At 35.1% G+C, this 20,990-nt stretch overlaps 2 protein-coding genes and 1 pseudogene across 2 annotated transcripts; 1 reads left to right on the forward strand and 2 right to left on the reverse strand.

The window, feature by feature from the left end:
* The first annotated feature begins 5,960 nt into the window (after window positions 1–5,960).
* LOC125210475 (proline-rich receptor-like protein kinase PERK3) lies at window positions 5,961–9,369 on the forward strand. Its single transcript, XM_048110025.2, has 8 exons — window positions 5,961–6,340; window positions 6,426–6,796; window positions 6,874–6,990; window positions 7,292–7,419; window positions 7,647–7,857; window positions 8,068–8,299; window positions 8,611–8,761; window positions 8,837–9,369. Exons 1-8 carry the CDS (start codon window positions 5,994–5,996, stop codon window positions 9,170–9,172), a joined length of 1,893 nt encoding a protein of 630 aa, XP_047965982.1. The 5' UTR covers window positions 5,961–5,993; the 3' UTR covers window positions 9,173–9,369.
* Window positions 9,370–10,541: 1,172 nt separating this feature from the next.
* Window positions 10,542–12,531, reverse strand: LOC125211845 (flavonoid 3',5'-methyltransferase-like). The gene is made up of 5 exons (XM_048111785.2): window positions 12,443–12,531; window positions 12,272–12,357; window positions 11,946–12,090; window positions 11,094–11,225; window positions 10,542–10,990 (listed from the first exon to the last, which is right to left on the reverse strand). The coding sequence occupies exons 1-5, from the start codon at window positions 12,491–12,493 to the stop codon at window positions 10,691–10,693; spliced, it is 714 nt and encodes a 237-aa protein (XP_047967742.2). The 5' UTR covers window positions 12,494–12,531; the 3' UTR covers window positions 10,542–10,690.
* Window positions 12,532–16,856: 4,325 nt separating this feature from the next.
* On the reverse strand, window positions 16,857–19,237 carry LOC125198374 (uncharacterized; annotated as a pseudogene).
* Window positions 19,238–20,990: the final 1,753 nt, after the last annotated feature.

The following is a 20,990-nucleotide window of genomic DNA, read 5'->3' on the forward strand; positions in this document are numbered from 1 at the left end:
CTATTTATAGAGCTTTATTTTGAAGTGCATGTCACACATCACATCAATAAATGACACATTACACAACTACGTTGTAAAGCCATTAATATGAAAAAAATGTCACATGACACAACTACGTTGTAAAGTTTGAAATAAATAACTCACACATGACATAACACAACTACCATGATAGGTTTTGTAGTTTCGGGCCTTCCGGGTATCTCAGAGCATCTCCAATAGCGACTAGCCCACCGGCTAGCCGATTCGCGGTGCTAGCCGGTCGGCTAGCCGAACTACTGCAACCGGCCAGCGCCGAATCGGCGAGAAATTAGGCGAGCACACGGCTATTTCTAGACGCGGCCGATGCGCTCACCGATGCGTTGGCCGCCATTGCAGGCTGGCGATCGGCGAGCGAAATTTTTTATTATTATTTTTTAAAAATTTTGAAACACTATATATTCGTGATTTTCACGTCATTTTCATTTGCACCACTTGTTTTAACGAGTTTTCTCTCTATCTAAATTTTTGTACAAGAGCAATAACGCGAAATGAGTAACGCGTGAGGTAGTAGTGGTGGTAGTGGTGGGGATGCTGAGGAGTACGAACAGCGAATGAACGAGGCATTGGAGGCCTACATGAACCGCGAGATAGAGCGGTACATGCAAAGGGCCTTGCAACTGGCGGTACCTCGCCCTCGACCCGTTGTCCACCGCCGAACAGTGATTGATCGGGATCACGTAGCTGCACATCAGCGGCCATATGACGACTACTTCTCAGAAAACCCGCGGTTTTGGGCCAACCTGTTCAGGCGGCGTTTTAGAATGCGCAGGGAGCTGTTTATGCGTATCGTTGACGCTTTGGAGCAGCGATATCTGTGTTTCCGCTTCAGGCACGATGCTGCTGGCAGACCCGGCCACACCCCTATTCAAAAATGCACGGCGGCAATCAGGCAGTTGGCCTACGAAGGCGCGACAGACATGTGGGATGTGTACCTCCACATCGGTGAATCTACAGCCCTGGAATGTCTGATGTTTTTCTGTCAGGGCGTGATTGAAATATTTTGTGATCAGTACCTTCGAAGCCCTACCCCCCAAGATTGTCAGGATCTGATGCAGATGCACGGGGAGCAGCATGGGTTCCCCGGGATGTTAGGCTGCATAGATTGTATGCATTGGGAGTGGAAGAACTGTCCGAATGCCTGGAAGGGGGCCTACACGACCGGCTACAAGGGAAAGAATCCCACGATGATCCTCGAGGCCGTAGTTGATTATCGGTTATGGATTTGGCACGCATATTTTAGGGTAGCCAGGTCGAACAACGACCTAAACGTCCTCAACTCGTCGCCCCTTTTCAACGAGCAATGTCAGGGCATCGGTCCGGCCGTCAGTTTTGTGGCCAACGGCAACTGGCATGATATGGGCTACTACTTGGCGGATGGGATATACCCTAGGTGGCCCGTCTTTGTGAATACGATCAGACACGGAAATGATGACAGGAAGGCCTACTTTGCGGAACGGCAGGAGTCGGCGCGCAAGGACGTGGAGCGCACATTTGGTGTGCTCCAGTCTCGATGGGCGGAAATTTAGGGTCCAACGCGTTTGTGGGATGTCAGCTGCATTGCTTCTATAATGTACGCCTGTATTATCATGCACAACATGATCGTCGAAGACGAAGACGTACAACTGACTAATTGGGCCAATGACGATACTGATGCAGCCAGTCTAAGCCACAGAATGGACACCCCTAACGTACGACGTGGGGTACCTCACGATGAAGCCGGCCGCCTCCAGGCACATCCCGACATGCGCCAAGTGGATGCTCATATTCAACTCCAAAAGGATTTAATTGAAGAGTTGTGGGCACGGAAGAATGCACGGCGGTAATTTTTTTCTTTATTATGTAATTTTTTTTAATGAATGTACTTTTTTTAAAATGAAATTAGTATGTCTCGTAAATTTAATTCTGTAATTTATCGTAAATTTAATTCCGTAAATTTAGTTGTTTTTGAATTATTTTTATTGCGGCTAGCCTTAGGCTAGCCTATTTGCTTAAAATGATGATGTGGCAGGTGGAATTTTAATTCTGATGACGTGGCAGAGAGAGAGTGTGGCTAGCCTATCTCCATTGGAGATGCTCTTACTCTATTATTTTGATATGGGGATGAAATATGATAAGGAAGTAACATAAAAGAATGAAATTATTATTCAAAATATAAATAAATATAAATAATTAATATGTTGATTCTAAAAAAAAAAAATTATTTATTCAAAATTATATTTGCCAAATATTTCGAATCATACTATTTTTTATACAGATAAACGAGAGTGTGTGTGTGTATGTCTCAAAGTGTGCAATATTGCTCAATATGCATGTGTATTAAAAGTGAGTTATGGCAAGGAGTGAAGAAGAGTTCACATGTGTGTAGTATTGTTATGTGCGTGTGAGCGCGCGCGCTAGTGTTACATGTGTGAGTTATATAAAATTTCTAAAATTTTAGCTACATTATAAAATTAATATTATATTGAATTGAAATATACTACCTCTCTTTCTATAAATTATATTTTATCATTTCAGTCTGTTCCATAATAACAGTCATATTTCAATTTTTACCATAAATGGTAACCTAGGTCTCACATTCCACCAACTTATTTAACTCACAATTTTTATTAAATATAAAACTAATATATATAAATAGGACCCGTAGTCCATTTTTGTACATTTCTTGTTACTCGATCATACCAAATGTGATTTTTATTAGAGTAAAGGCTAAAATTGGTCCTGAACATATGGTCATTTTATGTTTTTAATCCTAAACATTATCTTTTGAATTTTTTGGTCTTGCACATATGAAAATTTGATCATTTTGGTCCTCCGTCAACATTTCCGTTAAAAACTAACGGTCAACCCCGATTTTGACCAAAGCGTGGAACTGTGGGGCAATTTGAGAGAAAGAGGACCAAAATGTTGACGGAGGACCAAAATGATCAAATTTCCATATGTGCAGGACCAAAAAATTCAGAAGATAATGTTTAGAACTAAAACATAAAATAATCATATCTTCAGGATCAATTTTGGCCTTTACTCTTTTTATTATTATGAATAGTAGATAGTACGAGTATTAATGATGAGGGGCCTACATATCTGTAGAATAATCATTTGATCTAGTACATAATTCTCTTGTAAAACGATGACAGGACTTTGTAAGAAGTATATGTAATTAATACTCATCTCACTTTTCAAAATTAATTATATAAATATTTAATTAATTGCTAATTTTATTGTGTTCGGCCGTACGAAATTTGTTTTTGGATCCGTGACTACTTTTAGAAGGACAATCGAGATGTATATTTCAAAATGTACATTTAACGAGATTGAGAATGTGTGATAATTTGTGATATACAAAGAAGTCAGAGATTTTTTTTTGGTGGAATGGTGGGTGTGAGTGTCACGTGAGTAAATGCCATACTGTTGGTTGCGATGGAGAGCGTCACATGAGTAAATGCCATAATTTGGTTGGTTGCATCTGTGTTTAGGAATAGCAGATTTGGAATAGAGAGAGGTAAGCAATACTAGTATATTAGAAAAATCGCAAAATGAAAATAAAATAATAAAAGTAAAACAAAACATAAGAAAATATATGAAGATACCATTGATAAAGATAATCGTGGAAAATATAACTTCTTGATTTAACGTTTTGTTTTCAGACAGTATGAGACGACGATAAATTTTGTGCTTTAAATAGCTATTGTCTCTTTTAAAAAGTAAACAAAAAATAAAGATATTTAAATAGATATACCAATTTAGACTCTCTTTGATTCATCAGAGGTCCTTCCATTTTAAACTATATCGAAACCGAACCAACAAAATGAAAAAGATGGAACAACGATAACAACACGATACAAGCTCAATCTAAATGGAAGTGGAGTTGATATAAGTTCATCCGAAATCCTTCAATGCCTCGGACTTCTCTGCTTGAATTCCGAACATTGCTCGACAATAATGTGGTGTTGATATATGAGGATGATGAAACTAGTGCCAAACCAAATCCTAACTCCATCACTTATAATAGGAGTATGATATAGTACTATATGTTATGCTTATGTAATAGTTTTAGCTCCAATATCAGTTCTTGTGTTTGCAATATTATTAATTTTACAAGAGGAGTAATGAAAAAAAATATGTCTCAGCCCCCAATCCGTTGACTTTATGTTGGCATGCCTAGTTTTGTGTATTTTGGGCCAAAATTAAAACAAAACTTAATCAAGTAAAATTTAAGCTATGAAGTATAATCTTATAGCCCAAAACCACAGCCCACTCTTTCAACAAATATAAACTTTGGCCCAACATTAAATTAATTATAAGCCTAACAATCGTCGTTCTTAAAATTCTGGCGACCATCACTCAAAACTCAAAAGAAGAGAAAATGAAATTATCTATGAAAATTAGGTATATATATTTTGTGAAACAAAGGACCATAGTCTTCCATGACCCTCTCCACTAAATAATATCCCTATTTCTTGAAAGAAATGTTTTATTTAAGTCATGTTTTGTATATATTAATGACTCGTTTGATAAAAAAGATGGAATATGAGAAGATATGTAAAACAAGATAAGAAATACGGGCTTCATGTCAAGATATGCAAAGATATGATTTTTTTCCGTTGTTGTTTGATAGAAAAGAAATTATCTAAATTTGTATTGTATATTAAATAACATGGTTTAACTTGACAAATTGGTGGGATACATAAACAAGGTTAATGTTATAATTTTGGTAAGATTAGATAGGGCCTTGGTCTTATATTGGGCTTTGAGTTAAGTTTAATTATGATATCAAACAATTAGAAATGTCCATATATAATTCTCTATCTTGGTATTACAAACTTATCAAACATGTGTATCACGTCCCTCTCCAATAATTTAACATTCCATGGTGGTATTCAGTTTTCAAGATAAAATAATACCAAAATATAATTTAGAATTATATTGTGAAATTATTTTAATCATAGAGATTTAGCTATAACTAATTATTTTATGATTATTCATCCAGGATTGAATTTTGGGGTTGAATCTCATGAACCAAACACAATACAAATTTAATCTCAGATACAATCTTAAACCCCACGTATATATGCCTGTCCAAATTCCATTTGGAAGATTTAATCAGTAAACAGTTGACCCCACATATATAGCCTGTCCAAATTCCATTGGGAACATTTAATCAGTAAACAGTTGATGTATAAGTGTGTTGGAAGAATATATAAACATTCATTCAAATGCGTGTTATTTCCTAGAGAATGAACGCGTTACGCGGTTGCGTAGAAGATTTGAATGTTGACGGACCACAGTCTTTTTCCTTTTTCTTATATGACTTAAATGGGACTAACCTGAAATGACATATATCATAAATAATGAGATATTTCAAATCAATTTTTATACTGCTATGTTATTCGATTTCACACTCAGTGTGATTTATGGTTCAATTTATTTTTCTCATACTAACTTCACATTGGCTATTAATCCCTTATTGATACATGTCACACTTGGAGATATAAATATTATATAAATCCCTTATTCAGAATTAAATAAAATGCAATTCCACATGTCAAAAAATCGACCTTCATCTCTTCCTCTCATTTGCATCACTATTTTGAGGGGAGTATTGTTTAGCATCAAAATTATCAAATGAAAGGAGTATTAATTAGCAGTATTTCTTAAAGTAATCTAACTATTTATAGAATGACAAATTACTTGTAAGTACACGAGTCATGTTTAAATTTGAGATGGCCAAAAAGAAAACATGCATCGTGCAAGTTGAAAAATCAGAGCAACATACTATACTTTTAAAATATACTATGCACAAAGGATTTGTATAATTCTTAGGTCATCCTTCATTACATCATTGATGATGCTCTTAGTAATAATGGAAAACGACAGATATGCAAGGTTTTGTGTATATATGTACATATGTACGAGAGGACTTATATATTAGAATTGAAACAAACACATTTATAAAAATGAGAATTTGGTGGGTTGGGGTGATGTTATTGCAAGTAGTGAATTGTGATCCACAGACATGGAGTTTGGGGAATGGATGCAGCAGTGAAGTACCCAAAGATCCAAACTTTGGCACCAACCTCAATGCCACCTTCCTTCAACTCCGAGCTAATCTCTCGGAGCCCAACAAGTTTGCCACCGCCGACACAAAATTCTCTCCAGACTCCTCTGTTTACGCCATGGCGCAGTGCAGAAACTACTTGTCTCCAACCGACTGCTTGGCCTGCTTCGACACCGCTGTAGACACCATCAAATCCAATTGCTCCAACCTCGGTGCCCGGGCCGTCTTTGATGGCTGTTTCCTTAGGTAACTTACTAACTAACTGACTGACTACCTGACTAACTGAATGATGAGTACCTACATACAAAAGTGGAGTATTATTTTGAGGCAGGTACGAGAGCTACGACTTCTACCAAAGGACAAGTGAGCATTGGCTAACATGCGAGGATGTTTCGTCCTCGGCAGCCGGTTTCTTGGAAGAAAAAACCAGATTGCTGAGTGACCTTGAAGTGGCAACTCCGAGGATGAAAGAGTATTTTGCAGCAAGTCAACGAAATACAATTGTTTATGCGGTCGCGCAGTGTACTCTCACAGTCACACGACTCGGCTGCCAAGGTTGCTTACAGGCGGCATCTAATAGTTTGCAGAACTGCGGTGATGCAACGGGTGGAAGGGTTACCGATGTTGCCTGTTTTATGAGATATTCCAATCAATCTTTCTTTCCCGATGATCAGACAACACCTATCAAACTACCGGGAAAAGGTAATTAATAATACTCCATATATCTTTTTTTTTATCAAAAAGCAACAACTTTATTCTCTCTCTTACTTTACCTGCAGGAATCGATGGAAAGGCAGTGATAGGGGGAACGGTTGGAGGTTCCCTACTATTTGTGATTGTAGCAACTGCTCTCATGTGGTTCAAGTTTTCAAGGCAGCTCAAGAACGCTCTAATAGGTTCTCTCATTATTAATCTGGTTTCAGTTTTTCTGGATATATAATTAGGCCATCATATATCTTCGGTGGCGTTCGGTTGTCATGACTAATAATCATGAGACTATCCATCTAGAATTAAGTTGTGGGATTATTTTAGTTGGACGGGGGAGGCTATGAATAATTATCATGAGACTATCCATCTAGGATTAAGTTAAGAAGGTCAATCTTATAAACCAAACATGATACATATTTAATTATGAGATTTAGTCTTGCTTTATCTTCATAATCTTAATTTGTGTGTTATCTGTGATTGTATTTTCAGCTAATATATTGGGGGCTACGCAGTTGCAACTTCCGAATAGATATAGCTACACTGATTTGAAAGAAGCAACAAACAATTTTAGTGAGGAGAATAAAATAGGACAAGGTGGTTTTGGTGCCGTATACAAGGTATTGGCTTTAATATGTTTGAAAGTACACGAGAATTGAATATAAATTTTATTTTTTTTATATGCATAGGTGTACTTCTATACTATTATTTTTCTATATATTCGTGTTATTTGTACAAGTGCATATGTTGTGTTTGTGCATGCGTATTGTGTGCAGTGTGTGTATTGCGTGTAGTGTGTGATTGTGAGATATCCAATTTACCCCTATTTGGAATGTCGCTTGTGTAGGCGATACTGAGAAATGACACAATTGTAGCAGTGAAGAAGTTGGATATGAAATATAGTAAAGCAAAGGAAGATTTCGAGAGCGAAGTGAGACTTATTAGTAATGTTCATCATCGCAACCTAGTCCGTCTCTTGGGATGCTGCACCAAGGGATCTGACCTGCTTCTTGTTTATGAGTTCATGGAGAACAAAAGCCTCGATAGATTCTTATACGGTATGTTCCCACTCATATAAAATGTTAGGTGAGTTTGGTAAAACTATGTGAGTTTTTATCTTAAAATCAATTGGTTGGTGATAAGTGAGAAATAGCCCATGAGAGTCACTTCATGATCTCAATAAGTGAAGTTGTATGTGAAACTTATATGTTGTTTCAATTCTCTCTCTTTACACTAAATTGAGATATTTTCTGTTTTTCTTTGAATAGGTCAAAATCGAGGATTGTTAAGCTGGAAACAACGGGTGGATATAATATTTGGTACGGCAAAGGGGATTGCGTTTTTGCACGAGGATTACCACACAACCATCATACATCGAGACATCAAACCGGGCAATATCCTACTCAACAATCACTTCCAAGCTAAGATTGCAGATTTTGGTTTGGCGAGGCTTCTCCCTGAGAATCAGACACATGCCAGCACTAATTTTGCAGGCACATTGTAAGTGTTGTCTCATTCTCATCACTCTATCCATCTATTTGTCTATATAATATATATGTATACATATACATGATAAAGGGCGGACCTATGTGCATTGAGGGAGGGCCTAAAGCCTTCAATAAAATTGATTTTTAAACTTTTTTCTTATATAAAATTTTAAAATTTATCCAAGTCTAATGTAAATTCTTGAGTAAAAGTCCCTATAAATAATCTAAAACACCCTAAAATATACTTTGAAACAAAATTTAGAAATTTCATCCTTTAGTGATATTTATTTGTGCGTCCGCCCCTGTGCCCCTGTACATGATTAGGGGGTATACAGCACCAGAGTACGCCATCGGCGGGCATTTGTCTGAGAAGGTCGACATCTACAGCTTCGGAATTGTGATGCTTGAAATCATTAGCGGCAGAAGATCCACTGATGTCACCCAAGATTCCACCTATGAATATTTACTTAAAGAGGTAAATACTCAAAGCAATATAAATGTGCAATCAATCATTTTCAGGGCATGGTCCTAATTATATATGCTAATGCAGGCATGGAAGTTATACGAGAAAGACACACACCAAAACCTAGCTGACGTGGCATTGAACTTGAACGAATATCAAGTGGAAGAAGTGAAAAAAATGGTGGAGATTGCTATGCTTTGTGTACAGGCAACGCCTTCTTCGAGGCCAACCATGTCTCGGGTCATTTTCATGCTTTCTGGCGATGAATCCGTTGGGGTGCAGAGGGCTGTCCGAACGCCGTCTTTCAGTTATGAAGTTGGAGTTCATATTGATAATGGCAGTTTGCTTTCTACACAAGAATCTGCCTCAGATTCTGATGCCACTTCCTTACTCACTCAGAGAGTGGCAGATCCAGAAAAATAAACTCGTTGGGTCGGATGCAGTGAAGAATATCATTGTAGTATTCCTATTTTGGTGTCTCGTCGTCGTCCTACTCATCATCTTTACTATAGTAATTTAACTATGAATATTATCTCCGTTAGTAAACTCTCTTTTCATACTCTGAATGCGAAATCCAAATATGTGGTCATTGTTTGAAATAACATGCATCCTTTCTTGCATTATATACTCCACAAAAGTTTGAAATTGTTAAAGAAAAAACACAACTTATATGAACAACAAGCCTTGTACAATTATGTGCGTGAATTGACAATAGTGAATCAGTGATAGAGTAGTTGATATCCAAAGCCAAATGTTAAGGTTCAAGTTTACCATGATACAATCCTTAAGACTTTTATAGCCTTTTTTTTAATTCTTAGACTTTAAGGTTATTTTAGTCAATATACAATTCTACCTCTCTACCATATTACTTAACTCACATATTTGTGTCTCTCTCCATTAGTCTAGAGGTGCCCACGGTTCACGAACAGCCGGTTCCGGTTTTGGAAATTGTTGAACCGGAACCTAACCCCGAGGGTGTTTTTCACGATTACTTTTCCGGTTCCAAAACCGCTAGTTTCGGTTCTAGTTCCGAACCGGCGGTTTTTTACAGTTTTTCACGGTTCCAAGCTGCCGGTTTTTTGCGGTGCCGGCCCGGTTTCGGTTCAAAATTTTTTGAACATGAACCGAACCACGGTTCAAAAATCGACGGTTTCGGTTCGGAACCGTAACTGACGATTACGGTTTCGATTTTAACCACCGGTTCGATAAACCTTGGGCAAGTCTACATTAGTCTCTTCTTAGCTCGTGTGTCTCTCTTGCAAACATGAAAGCACAAACACAAAGTATATTTGTCCACTTAGGCATAGAGGCACGAAGTATACTAGCATCTACAGGAGCCATCCCCCATTAAACAAAAGAAAATTTCATTGTAATTTCTCAATTCGAGAAACTTCATAACGTAGGTCTTATTTCACTTACCTTTCAGAATTTGCTATTAAATTCATCGACGTTACATAATATTGGATTGAAGCATGCTAATTTTTCTATTGAAGGTTTTTTCTCTTTTTTTTCCTCACAGGTAAACCAAACTACACTACTCAATTGTGAAATATGCCATAGGCGTGTATTTTAGTGAGAATGAAGTGCGTATTTTGGTGCAATACAATATTTTTCTTTAATTTTTGAAGTTATTAAATTAAACCATGGGTCGAGCGTCCTATTGACTTTTTTTTAAATGAGTTGTCTCAAAATCTTGACCCACTTCGATTGCTACATCTGGAACGACTCTGCCTCCGGTTGCCTCCGGTGAGAAGAAGAATCATCAATCAATTTAAAATTAGATATCGTGATAATTCAACCAATTAACTTATAAACCACATTTTTTTTTACAAAAATACATAAATAATAAATTTACACCCAAAATCAATCCTCGAATTTTCCCAAATTTCACACCCAGATTTATTAAGCAAAAAAAAAAGTATAGCGATATTTGAATAAAAATCAATGAAGGCGGCGGCAAAGGGAGAGGCCATCACCAATGGAAAGATGAGCAAGTTCGATGCGAGAATCTTTAGCCAAAAAGGTGTTGAGATTCCTAAGAAAGATCCGATTCTCCCCAATCTGATCCTTCCATTCCTGGGTTAGATCCTCGTCAGCCAATGCCACGGTGCCGGCCCACAGGGTGTTGTCGTAGGCGATCACTCCTCCCACCCTCACTACTTTCAGCAGCAGTTCGTGATAATTAATGTAGTTTTCTTTGTCGGCATCCACAAATGCGAAATCAAATGTCCCTTCTTCTCCCTGTAATTAATTAATTTCACTTTGCAATCAACTTGTTTCCCTCATACTTTAATTTCAAATTATTATAAATTATTTATTTAATTAAAAGAGAAAATGGACTCACATTGTTAAGTAATTGGTTAAGAGCCGTGACTGCGTCTGAATTAATGAATTCGATCTTATGAGTCACGCCAGCTTTCTCAATAAATGCCAACCCAACCTCGTATGCTTCTCTATCCGGATCAATTGCAATTATCTAAATACAATGTTTTATAAAAATTGAATCAGTAAGCAAACCAGCAAAGCTATCAAAATTTACGGTTGTAACAAAACACTAAATTCAATAATCATTTTTTCACAATTTCCAACTTTGATTCAAGTCATCAAAGTCATTATTAGTACTATTAACTTCATTTTTTTTTTTAAAGTAAACTGCCATAAGATTTTATCAAATTCTAGTGTGTTCTGTACATAATTAATCATAAAAACTTATACAGTTTGAATTTTTTTAAAATTAACACGCGGTGAATAATTCTAGTAGTGATGTAGTACTACTTAATATATTGTTCATAGTACTATATTTTAACCAAATGATGTTGATTTTTTTATAATAGATAAAATTATTTAGTTCATCGGTAGTGATGTCCATATATATTTTTGGTTCTCATATAAATACTACAGTTTTACAAAAAAAAAAATCATCATGAATCAAAACTTCATGAATTCTGGTTGGTTTTCAAAGTTGCGGAATGAACCATAATTCGATCAAAGTTCAAGATTTTTTCAACAATTTGCTTTAAAACAATTATGCCTGGATTAGACTAGGCAACTCGCCGGTTCATGGCCAATTGATTGAACCGACTAGTCTGATCCAGTCCAATTTTGGAAACACGGCCTAAACAAATTAATTCACTCGATAAAATATTTGTTTTATTACTATATAATTTGTCGAATAAGTATTTGTGTAATAACTTACTTTGGCTTCATCAGGGAGGGCAAGAGCCGTAGCTAAAAGGGAATAACCAGTAAAAACTCCAACTTCAATTGTTTTCTTTGCATTCATAACTTTCAACAACATTGAAAGAAATTGCCCTTCATCTGCTGGCACATTCATCACACTCCTGAAAGATAGAAGATAAAAAATAAAAATAAAAAATAAAAAAATTGGATTAATTTTTCAAAAACTTAACAAAATCAATATGACCATGGGTCATGTTAATATTTCTTAACATAAATTTTAAAGGTCGTGTCACAGTGGACTCGAACCCGAAATTCTAGACTAAAAAATTAAACTTTACGTACATGTGACTGTATTTATCGACGGTGGCATGCCGAAGCTCCTTGAGTTGTTGGTGCTCTCTTGGATAGGCACTTGTTTCTAGTAGGTACTAAAATTATATATCAATAATTAGTAAAAATAAATCAAAATATATAATTAAGAATTTTAAATAAAATAAAGTGAGAGAAATAAACCTTAGTGAGGGCCTCGCTTTGAAGAATGGTGCATGAGAATTTCTCCTTCATCTTGGAAGAAAAAGGAGATTAATGAGAAAGGGGTCAAGATTTACTTTTGTGGATCTCTATTAGCTTCAACTTAAGCTATTTATAGAGTTCTTAAATCCATTAATATAATAATTTTTTTCATATTTAATTGTTTTTAATGTTGTCGGGGTAGGTTGGTATAGACATGCCCACGGTTCGTAAACCGGCGGTTCCGGTTTCGGTTTGGAACCGCCGATTTTCTGGCGGTTTTTTACGGTTTTCACGGTTTCGAACCGCCGGTTTCCGGCGGTTTTTCGCGGTTCCGGCTCGGTTTCACGGTTTTCCGACGGTTTTTCACGGTTTCGGTTCGTAAAATTTGAAACTGGAACTGGCCCACGGTTCAAAATATGGCGGTTCCGGTTCAAGAAAAAAGTCACGGTTACGGTTCCGCGGTTAACCGCCGGAACAGAAAACCTTGGGCATCTCTAGGTTGGTAAGATATGTTGAGTGTTAGTTTGGTGGTGGTTCTCTTTTTCTATTACAATTTACAACCATAGCACGGCAAAATTGAAGGGTCCTACTCGTGATTTTATTTAAAATATATAGTATTAATTAAAATATAGATTGAGTGAAGTCGTGTATATTAGACTATTAAAAACGTTAAAACCCTAGTGATAATTTCAAGGAAAAGCCAAGCTTTGTTGTGTCTTTGATTTAACAAATATGAGATCGGTAGATTTTCCACCTATCAATTAATAAAATATTCGTTCCTTTTTATACTGACTCATTGAGGAACACACAATTTAACAATGGTATGCAACATAGAATTTGCCGAAAGTTCAGAAATTTCAAGCAAATAAATAACCATAATTTATATGTATGTGGTTATGTGTCAAATAACAAAATCATTTATCTTTCGCGGAGAAAGATGAAATTAAATCAAGATTGATTGATTTATGAGAGTTTTTGCAAAAATTGTGTCATACTGTCATTTGTTCTATATATTTTGCCCCCTTATGTTTGAGGACCTGGCTATGTCACTATTTATAATTCTATGTTACTATGTCACAAGTCAACAGTGACCAGTTCATTATAGTACATAATTTAAGGTTAATTGCATATAAAATCTGTCTTGTACTTTTCAATTTTTAAATGAAAATTTATGTACGGTAGGTAAACTGAATAGATTACTGCAATCATTTGACAAAAAATCCATGACTTCGATCTTGGAAGGGAAAATTCAGTAAATTGATTTATGTTTGAGGAATGATATTAACCATATAACAAATGAATCTTCCATACTGGATTTGAAGTAAAATTGTTAATACTATCCTTTTCATAAAGAAAATTGGTAAAAATGGGTTTAATTTTGACGGTTGGATCGCGAGATTTTATAATCAAGATGAAATTATATGCATATATGCACTTGTAATCAACGGACAATAGTATGTATATAATTTTCATTACAAGAATGATCCGTTCATAGACTGATTTTTGTAATGATCAATATGTATACAATTTTCATCACAATAAGCATATATTCATAGTTTATATTTATGCAATAAAAATTACTCCCTCCTTCCACGATAAGAGTCACACTTTACCATTTTGATTTGTCTCACAATAAGAGTCACTCTTTATTTTTACCATAAATGACAAGTAGGTCTCATATTCTATTAACTAATTCACTCACATTTTATTATATAATCAATATAAAAAAGTGTGTTTCATATTTCACTAACTTTTCTAACTCACTATTTTTTACCTTTCTTAAAATTTGTGTCCATAATAAAAGTGACTCCTATTATGGAACGAAGGAAGTAGTTATAGTTATTAAATGAATATGTCCCTATACATATACGAGTGATCAAAAGCAAAAGGAAAATATTGTTCATATTTTACAATGACAACTCAGTGTGCACAATAATATTTTAGGAATTAGTATAAAATGAATGCGTGAATGGGCCAAGCAACATGGGTTTTAAATTATAATCACGAAGTCTTTGGTTGATTATTAATATAAACTCTTACTCCCTATGTACTATAAAAATTCCTATGTCCTATAAAATTATGCAATCTTTTTTTTTTAATTCGTCTTTCCTCTGTTCTATAAAAATATGCAATCTTTTCTTTTAAATTCATCTTAAAAAAAATATATATTTTCAAATTTTAGAAATTCTTCTCTATACGAAAGTAAGACTCATTTCTCACTAAAAATAATTTATTTTTATTTTTTCAATTACTAATTGTGCATTAAAATTCGTGCATTAAAATTTGTTTACAACTAAAAATGCATATTTTTACTGAAAATACGTTTGAGAGTGTAGCAAAAGTCATGCGGCTGATGCATTGAAAATGATGCTTCTAATTCCAACTCGCCACGTGTTATTTCCACACCACAATAAATGGAGTATATACATACGGAGTATGATAGTGGTAGAATATTTGAGAATGTTGCAATTCATGACTTCATCTAAGATTGACCTTAACAATGGAAAAATTCATATATGTTTATTAAGACCGAATCATCATGAGTTAATGGTTGAAGCTTACAAAGGGGTGCGTAGTTTGTAAAACTCTTGATTATTAATGAACGATGAATACCATAGACACATAGGACTAAAGGTGTACTAAAATATAATGAATTATACCTCAACGATTAACATAGAGAATCACTAGGAAAATTGGAGTTCAAGTTTTATTGAAAAATGGAAATTTCTCCAAATTAAATATATAGTGCATGATTATAACTAAAATTTCTCCAATTTACTTTGTAATTATAAATAAATGCCATTAGATGACTTTGTATCAAATTCTAAATTATTAGAACAACTAAATAACTCTCCTCACAACTAAGTGATAAAAATACTGAGAAAAATTGTGAACTGTATACAAGTGATATTTTGACTATTATAGTTCAAGAACAGAGACAAAATTAAGTGGAATAGAATTACAACAAAAAGAGTAAAATTAATCAAACTTAATTGAAGTCAAGTGGGATAATGAGAGTCACTAATAGTATAGAGAAGAAACGATTTTAATGTCGTGTTATACAAGCTAAACCACTTCAATTTTAGAGGGAATATATTTTTAGATCCACAAACTTTGTCAAAATATCATTTTAGGTCTGTGAATTTTGAAAATATCATTTTAGGTCCGCTAACTACAAGTTAATACTATCATTTTAGGTATTTTTTTTTTTAATATTTTCAAGAAATTTCGCCAAAAGTGCCTTCAATGCCTTGAGGGACAATTCTGTCAATTTAGTTTGATGGGTGGTCTGACGCTGCTACAATAAGATCACCCTTTTAAGTGGTTTGACAAACTTAGTGAAGAGAGAGAGGTATTTCCTCTATTTACCTAAATAATTCATCCATGTCTCTTTCTTTTTTTACATTTTCCCTCATTCATTCTCCTCCCCTCTTTCTCTCTAATTCGGAATATCTTCTAAAATTTCTACATGTCGACCACTTCTAGAAACATATGTCACTGGTTACGCTTTAAATATGTTAATTGTTTGTGTCGTGAACGGGCAACCCTTAAAATCGTCGCAGATTCAAGGAGGCATTCACACGGAATGTTATACTTATTTTGTTTGCGAGAAGAAAGGGAAGAATGACGGGTGCTCATTTTTCCGGTGGTGCTAGGAAGTGACGTCTCTGACACAAAGATGCAGCGGCAAAGGAATTGTCAAAATTGCCCTTTGAAGGCCTTTAGGGCACTATGAGGGAAACTTTTCGGCACGGGGTTTAAGAAAGGGATGTTGAGTGTGTTAAATAAATAAATAAAAAAGTAAGAGAGATAAAAAAGTATAAAGAATAAAGTAGAAAGTGAATAAAGTAAAAAGAGTAAAAAGTAACTATATATGGAAATGACGTAACTATGAGAGAACTTCCCGAAATGGAAAAATGGCTCAACTATGAGGGAACGGAGGGAATACTTTGGCAAAGTCCGGGGACCTAAAAAGATGTTCCCTCTAAATTCTATCTCCTCACCTTGCCCAAATTCAAGGCCTACTTTCACGATATTAACATATTCTTCTATATATTATTTTTTTCTATTTTATTCCATTTTTTTTATTTTAATTTATTATCATTTTCTTGAAACACGTTAAAATATAAAGCGCCTTACTTAGCGAGGGACCGAGGGAGTACAACTTTGCATACCATCGATACATGAACACATCTTGGAGTGTGAGTGGTAGGGGCGGACGCAGAAAAATTTGACTGTAAGGGCTGGACTTCACTATATATTTTTTTGAGGTTAAACATAATATATATATATATATATATATATAATTATACAATATAAAAACCGAAAAAATGGTAAAATGGATATATATTTAATACGAAGTAGTCCAAAATATATCTAATAAAAAGAACATGTCATAGCTGCGGTTTTACATCTAAAGCAATGGCAACTGAATTCTACGTGTTCTCATGGATTGAAAACGTTGCAAAGATTTTTTCGTTATCAATCGTTGAAAACATGTCCTTCTCAATGTACACAATTAAACTATCATTCATCCACTCATCTCCCATCTGATTTCGCAAGTCAGTCTTGATAGTCTTCATTGCAGAAAATGCTCTCTCAACAGAAGCAGTAGCAACAGGTAAAACCAATTGCAACTCAATAATCCGATAAACCAACGGAAAAACCAAATGCTTACCACTTTTGACCATTTCCGTAGCAACGTCTCCTAAGTTGCTTAAGGCAGCAAATTGAGGATCACATCGTACATTAGCAATAAAATTACTAAGTTGAAGTGGAAGACGTGAACACTCATTTGCAGAGAAGTCCTCGTGATATAAAGTAGCAAGACGGATTATTTGATCATCATTGAATCGAGAGAAAGAATTTCTTGGATCAAGACATGATATGCATCCTAGCAACTCGGTGCTAGCTTCATAATATCGATTATTCATCTCTTGTATAGTTAAATCAACAACCTTGACATTGCAACCACATTAACATAAATTTTGATAAAAAAAATATATGTGTAGAAGACTTGAATGGGAATATTATAGTACCTGATTAAAAATCTCTACACGATAATGATGCAAATTCGTGCTCAACTCTGCTCCATACTTCTTATAACCACGGCGTGGTATGATTTCATCCATATCGACTTGTGAAATATTATGCAATTCACAAAACTTTGTTGCTTGATCATGTATGTCTTCCCATCCATTCTCTCTAAAACATTGCAATTGATGTTTCACACTTTGGATCAAAGATATGGCTTGGATAATATTTTGATCTTTCTTTTGCAAGGCAATGGACAATTCATTGGTTATTCCCAATAAATGTTTCATCAAATGCAAAGTGAAAACAAACTCATAATTATCCATCCTTTCAATCAATCCTTCAGTGGTACTTCTGTTATCACGGAGAGTAGCATCGTCACGTACAACTTCCAACACTTTCTCAACCGAAGACCACATAGAACATAGACGAAGCAATGTAAAGTAATGTGAGCCCCAACGAGTGTCTCCAGGTCATACCAAACTAGTTTCTTGATTTTTATCTCTTCCACTATGACTTCTCCATCATTAAGTTGTTCAACTAATCTTTCATGTTGCAACTGCCTAAGTTGATCTTTTCTTTACAAGATGCCCCGACCATATTCACAATCATGGAGACATAGCTAAAAACATCATTCACAACTCTAATACCCTTGGCAACCGCAACAACAATCAATTGGAGTTGATGAGAGAAACAATGAATATACATGGCATATGGATTTTCTTGCAATATTAAGGATTTAAATCCATTAAACTCACCCCTCATATTAGAAGCTCCATCGTATCCTTGCCCTCTCACTTTAGATAGAGATAAATTATGCTTCACCAATAAATCATCAATAGCACATTTCAAAGTATGAGAGGAAGTGTCAGTTACATGCACGATCCCAATAAATCGCTCAATCACATATCCTTCATTATTCACATATCTTAAAACAACTCGCATCTGCTCCTTCATTGAAACGTCTCGAGCCTCATCAACCAAAAGAGTGAAAACTTTATCTCCAATATTATTAACTATGGCAAGTGTGACCTCAGAAGCACAAGCATTTGCTAATCCCTTTTGAATTCGTGGTGAATTCATTTGATTGTTAGCAGGAGCATTTGCAAACAAAGTTTTGGATACAACATCGTTAAGTTCACTAAACCATAGAAGCAACTCAATAAAATTACCTCGATTTAAAGAACTACTTGACTCATCATGTCCAAAAAGATAATCCTTGCTTTAAGAGAAACCGAGTCACATTCAATGAGAGTGTCAACCGAATGCGATATGCAACTTCCATCTCACGGGTATTTGACCGTAATATACTTGCCACACTGTTCCTTTGATCTTGAAAAGCTTCGAACTGAATTCTAGCATGATTATGACAACTATTCACGCCTCCAACATGATAATTGAATCTTTCTAGTGCATTTTTCCAGTTGCTACAACCTGTCTTTGTAAAAGCATCGTCTGATTATCGACCTCCTTTATCTGATTTCTTGAAAAGGTAGCACCAAAAGCAAAAAGTTGCATCCTTTGATACTCTAGCCATGTATACCTTTTAAACCAAATATCTTGAAAACTTCTTTCTTGAATACCATATTTCTTTTTTTCATACTTATGTCCAATTGGTTGACAAGGGCCCTTATTCAAGTACTCTCTCCGTACTCTATCACGAATTGAAACATCGAACTCTTCAATTGGCTTGCGTTTTCCCGGATCACTAACAATATCATTCAAGTTCAACTCGACTTCCCTTTGGGGCTGATTTTCCATTGCTTCAACAATGGGTTCACTTGGAGAAGAAAATTCATCCCGACGCTTTTTTTTAAAGAAGCGTTCCATGCTCTACGGTCAACCTAAGCAATAATGATCGATGTACAATATTAGTTTATATTCATAACTCCATAAGATACTATCAACACTCACTAACATAAACGGTATTCTATACGACAATCACAAATATTAGATTGCAACTAACCATTGTTATAACTTTTTGGGCTTGCATCTATTCTATCAAAATTTTACAAAAACAAGAAATAGAATATAAAATTAACAACTTCAATAAACTCCTTAGCTCACAATTTGTGTAGAATTTGAATATTAATTTCTCTAAAGTTTCAAAGGCTCAAACCCTCCTTTTACAAAATATCGCTGTCCGTTTCTGTATCGCCGCGCGCAGCTCCGTAAACTTCATAAAACCCTTCTGTTTCTCTTCTTTAATTTTTTAATTTTTTAAAATCTTATAAATGGGTGCCACTTAAAATTCACGCACCTTTTACTTAAATTTTAATTAAAAAAATGTGTCCACTTTAGAAAGTGATAGCAGCACTTTTAAAAAATGCGTTCTCCTTTTTTTAAAACAAGTCAAAGAAGTGGGGTCCATTTGACTTACTTTTACGCTCCCTCCGTCCCACATAATTTTACCTATTTTGACTCGGCACGGGTTTTAAGAAAGTTAATAGAAAGTGAGTTGAAAAAGTTGGTGGGACGTGGGTCCTACTTTTAAAATATTAGTTTTATAATAAAATGTGAGTAGGAATGAATTAGTGGAATATGGGGTCCACTACCAAAAATGATAAAAGTGAAGTGTGTAAAATTATGTGGAACGACCCAAAATAGAATACTGGGTAAAATTATGTGGGACGGGGGGAATATTAATTAATTCAATTAAACTCATCTTCTTCCTTATGCTTCCTTCCAACGCCATGGTTACAATTTTCTCTATAGATTCTTATTTTTTCTTCCTTTAATTTTCAGCCCCTTATAATTATTCATCCCAAAACAATTTGTTCTTCAATAGCATTATTGAGTAAGGGCTTAACATAGTTTTTTGAAATTTTGAAAAATTTGAAAGTAGAAAAAAAAAAAAAAAAAAATTGGGTAAGGGCTTCAGCCCTACCCTCTGTCAACGTGTGTCCGCCCCTGGTGAGTGGCATGATAAATGTAATTTTTTTTGAAATAATTCCAAAAAAGACTATCATTAAAGTTATTTTAAATCGTGATACAACCATTCGGATGTACTCAACCACAATCTAGTCAAATATATTGGGCAAAATATAATCTGAACAACGAGTGACTGTATTTATGTATTTTTTACTCTCAATATAACTTTAGCATTTGAACTAGGGATGTCAATTCAACCCGAAATCCAGGGCCGGTCCGAACAATCCAGTAAAATAAGTGGATTAGGGTTGCAATTTTATTACCCGAATATAAAACGGGCTAAACGGGTTGACCCGAATGGATTGGCGGATTAAACGGATTAGCCCGAACGGGTTGCGGGCTGGCCCGCTGGATTGCAACTTTTAATTAAAAATTATTAAATTTTAGGATTTTTTTTTATAATATTTTTTAATCCTCAATCTTTTTACATATTCATTAGTCTTATTCAATCTTCATTCTATACTTTTCCACTGGATCCCACAATATTAGCTTTCAAGTTCCACCTCAACTCATTATTCAACCGTCCCATCATCTGCAACTAGTGTCTTACCACCACCAAAGCCAACCAAGACAAAATTAAGAA

This window comes from Salvia hispanica, chromosome 3 (assembly GCF_029641045.1).
Source record: "Salvia hispanica isolate PSC_SH4W2 chromosome 3, Shi_PSC_v1, whole genome shotgun sequence".
In the NCBI taxonomy this organism is placed as follows: Eukaryota; Viridiplantae; Streptophyta; class Magnoliopsida; order Lamiales; family Lamiaceae; genus Salvia; species Salvia hispanica.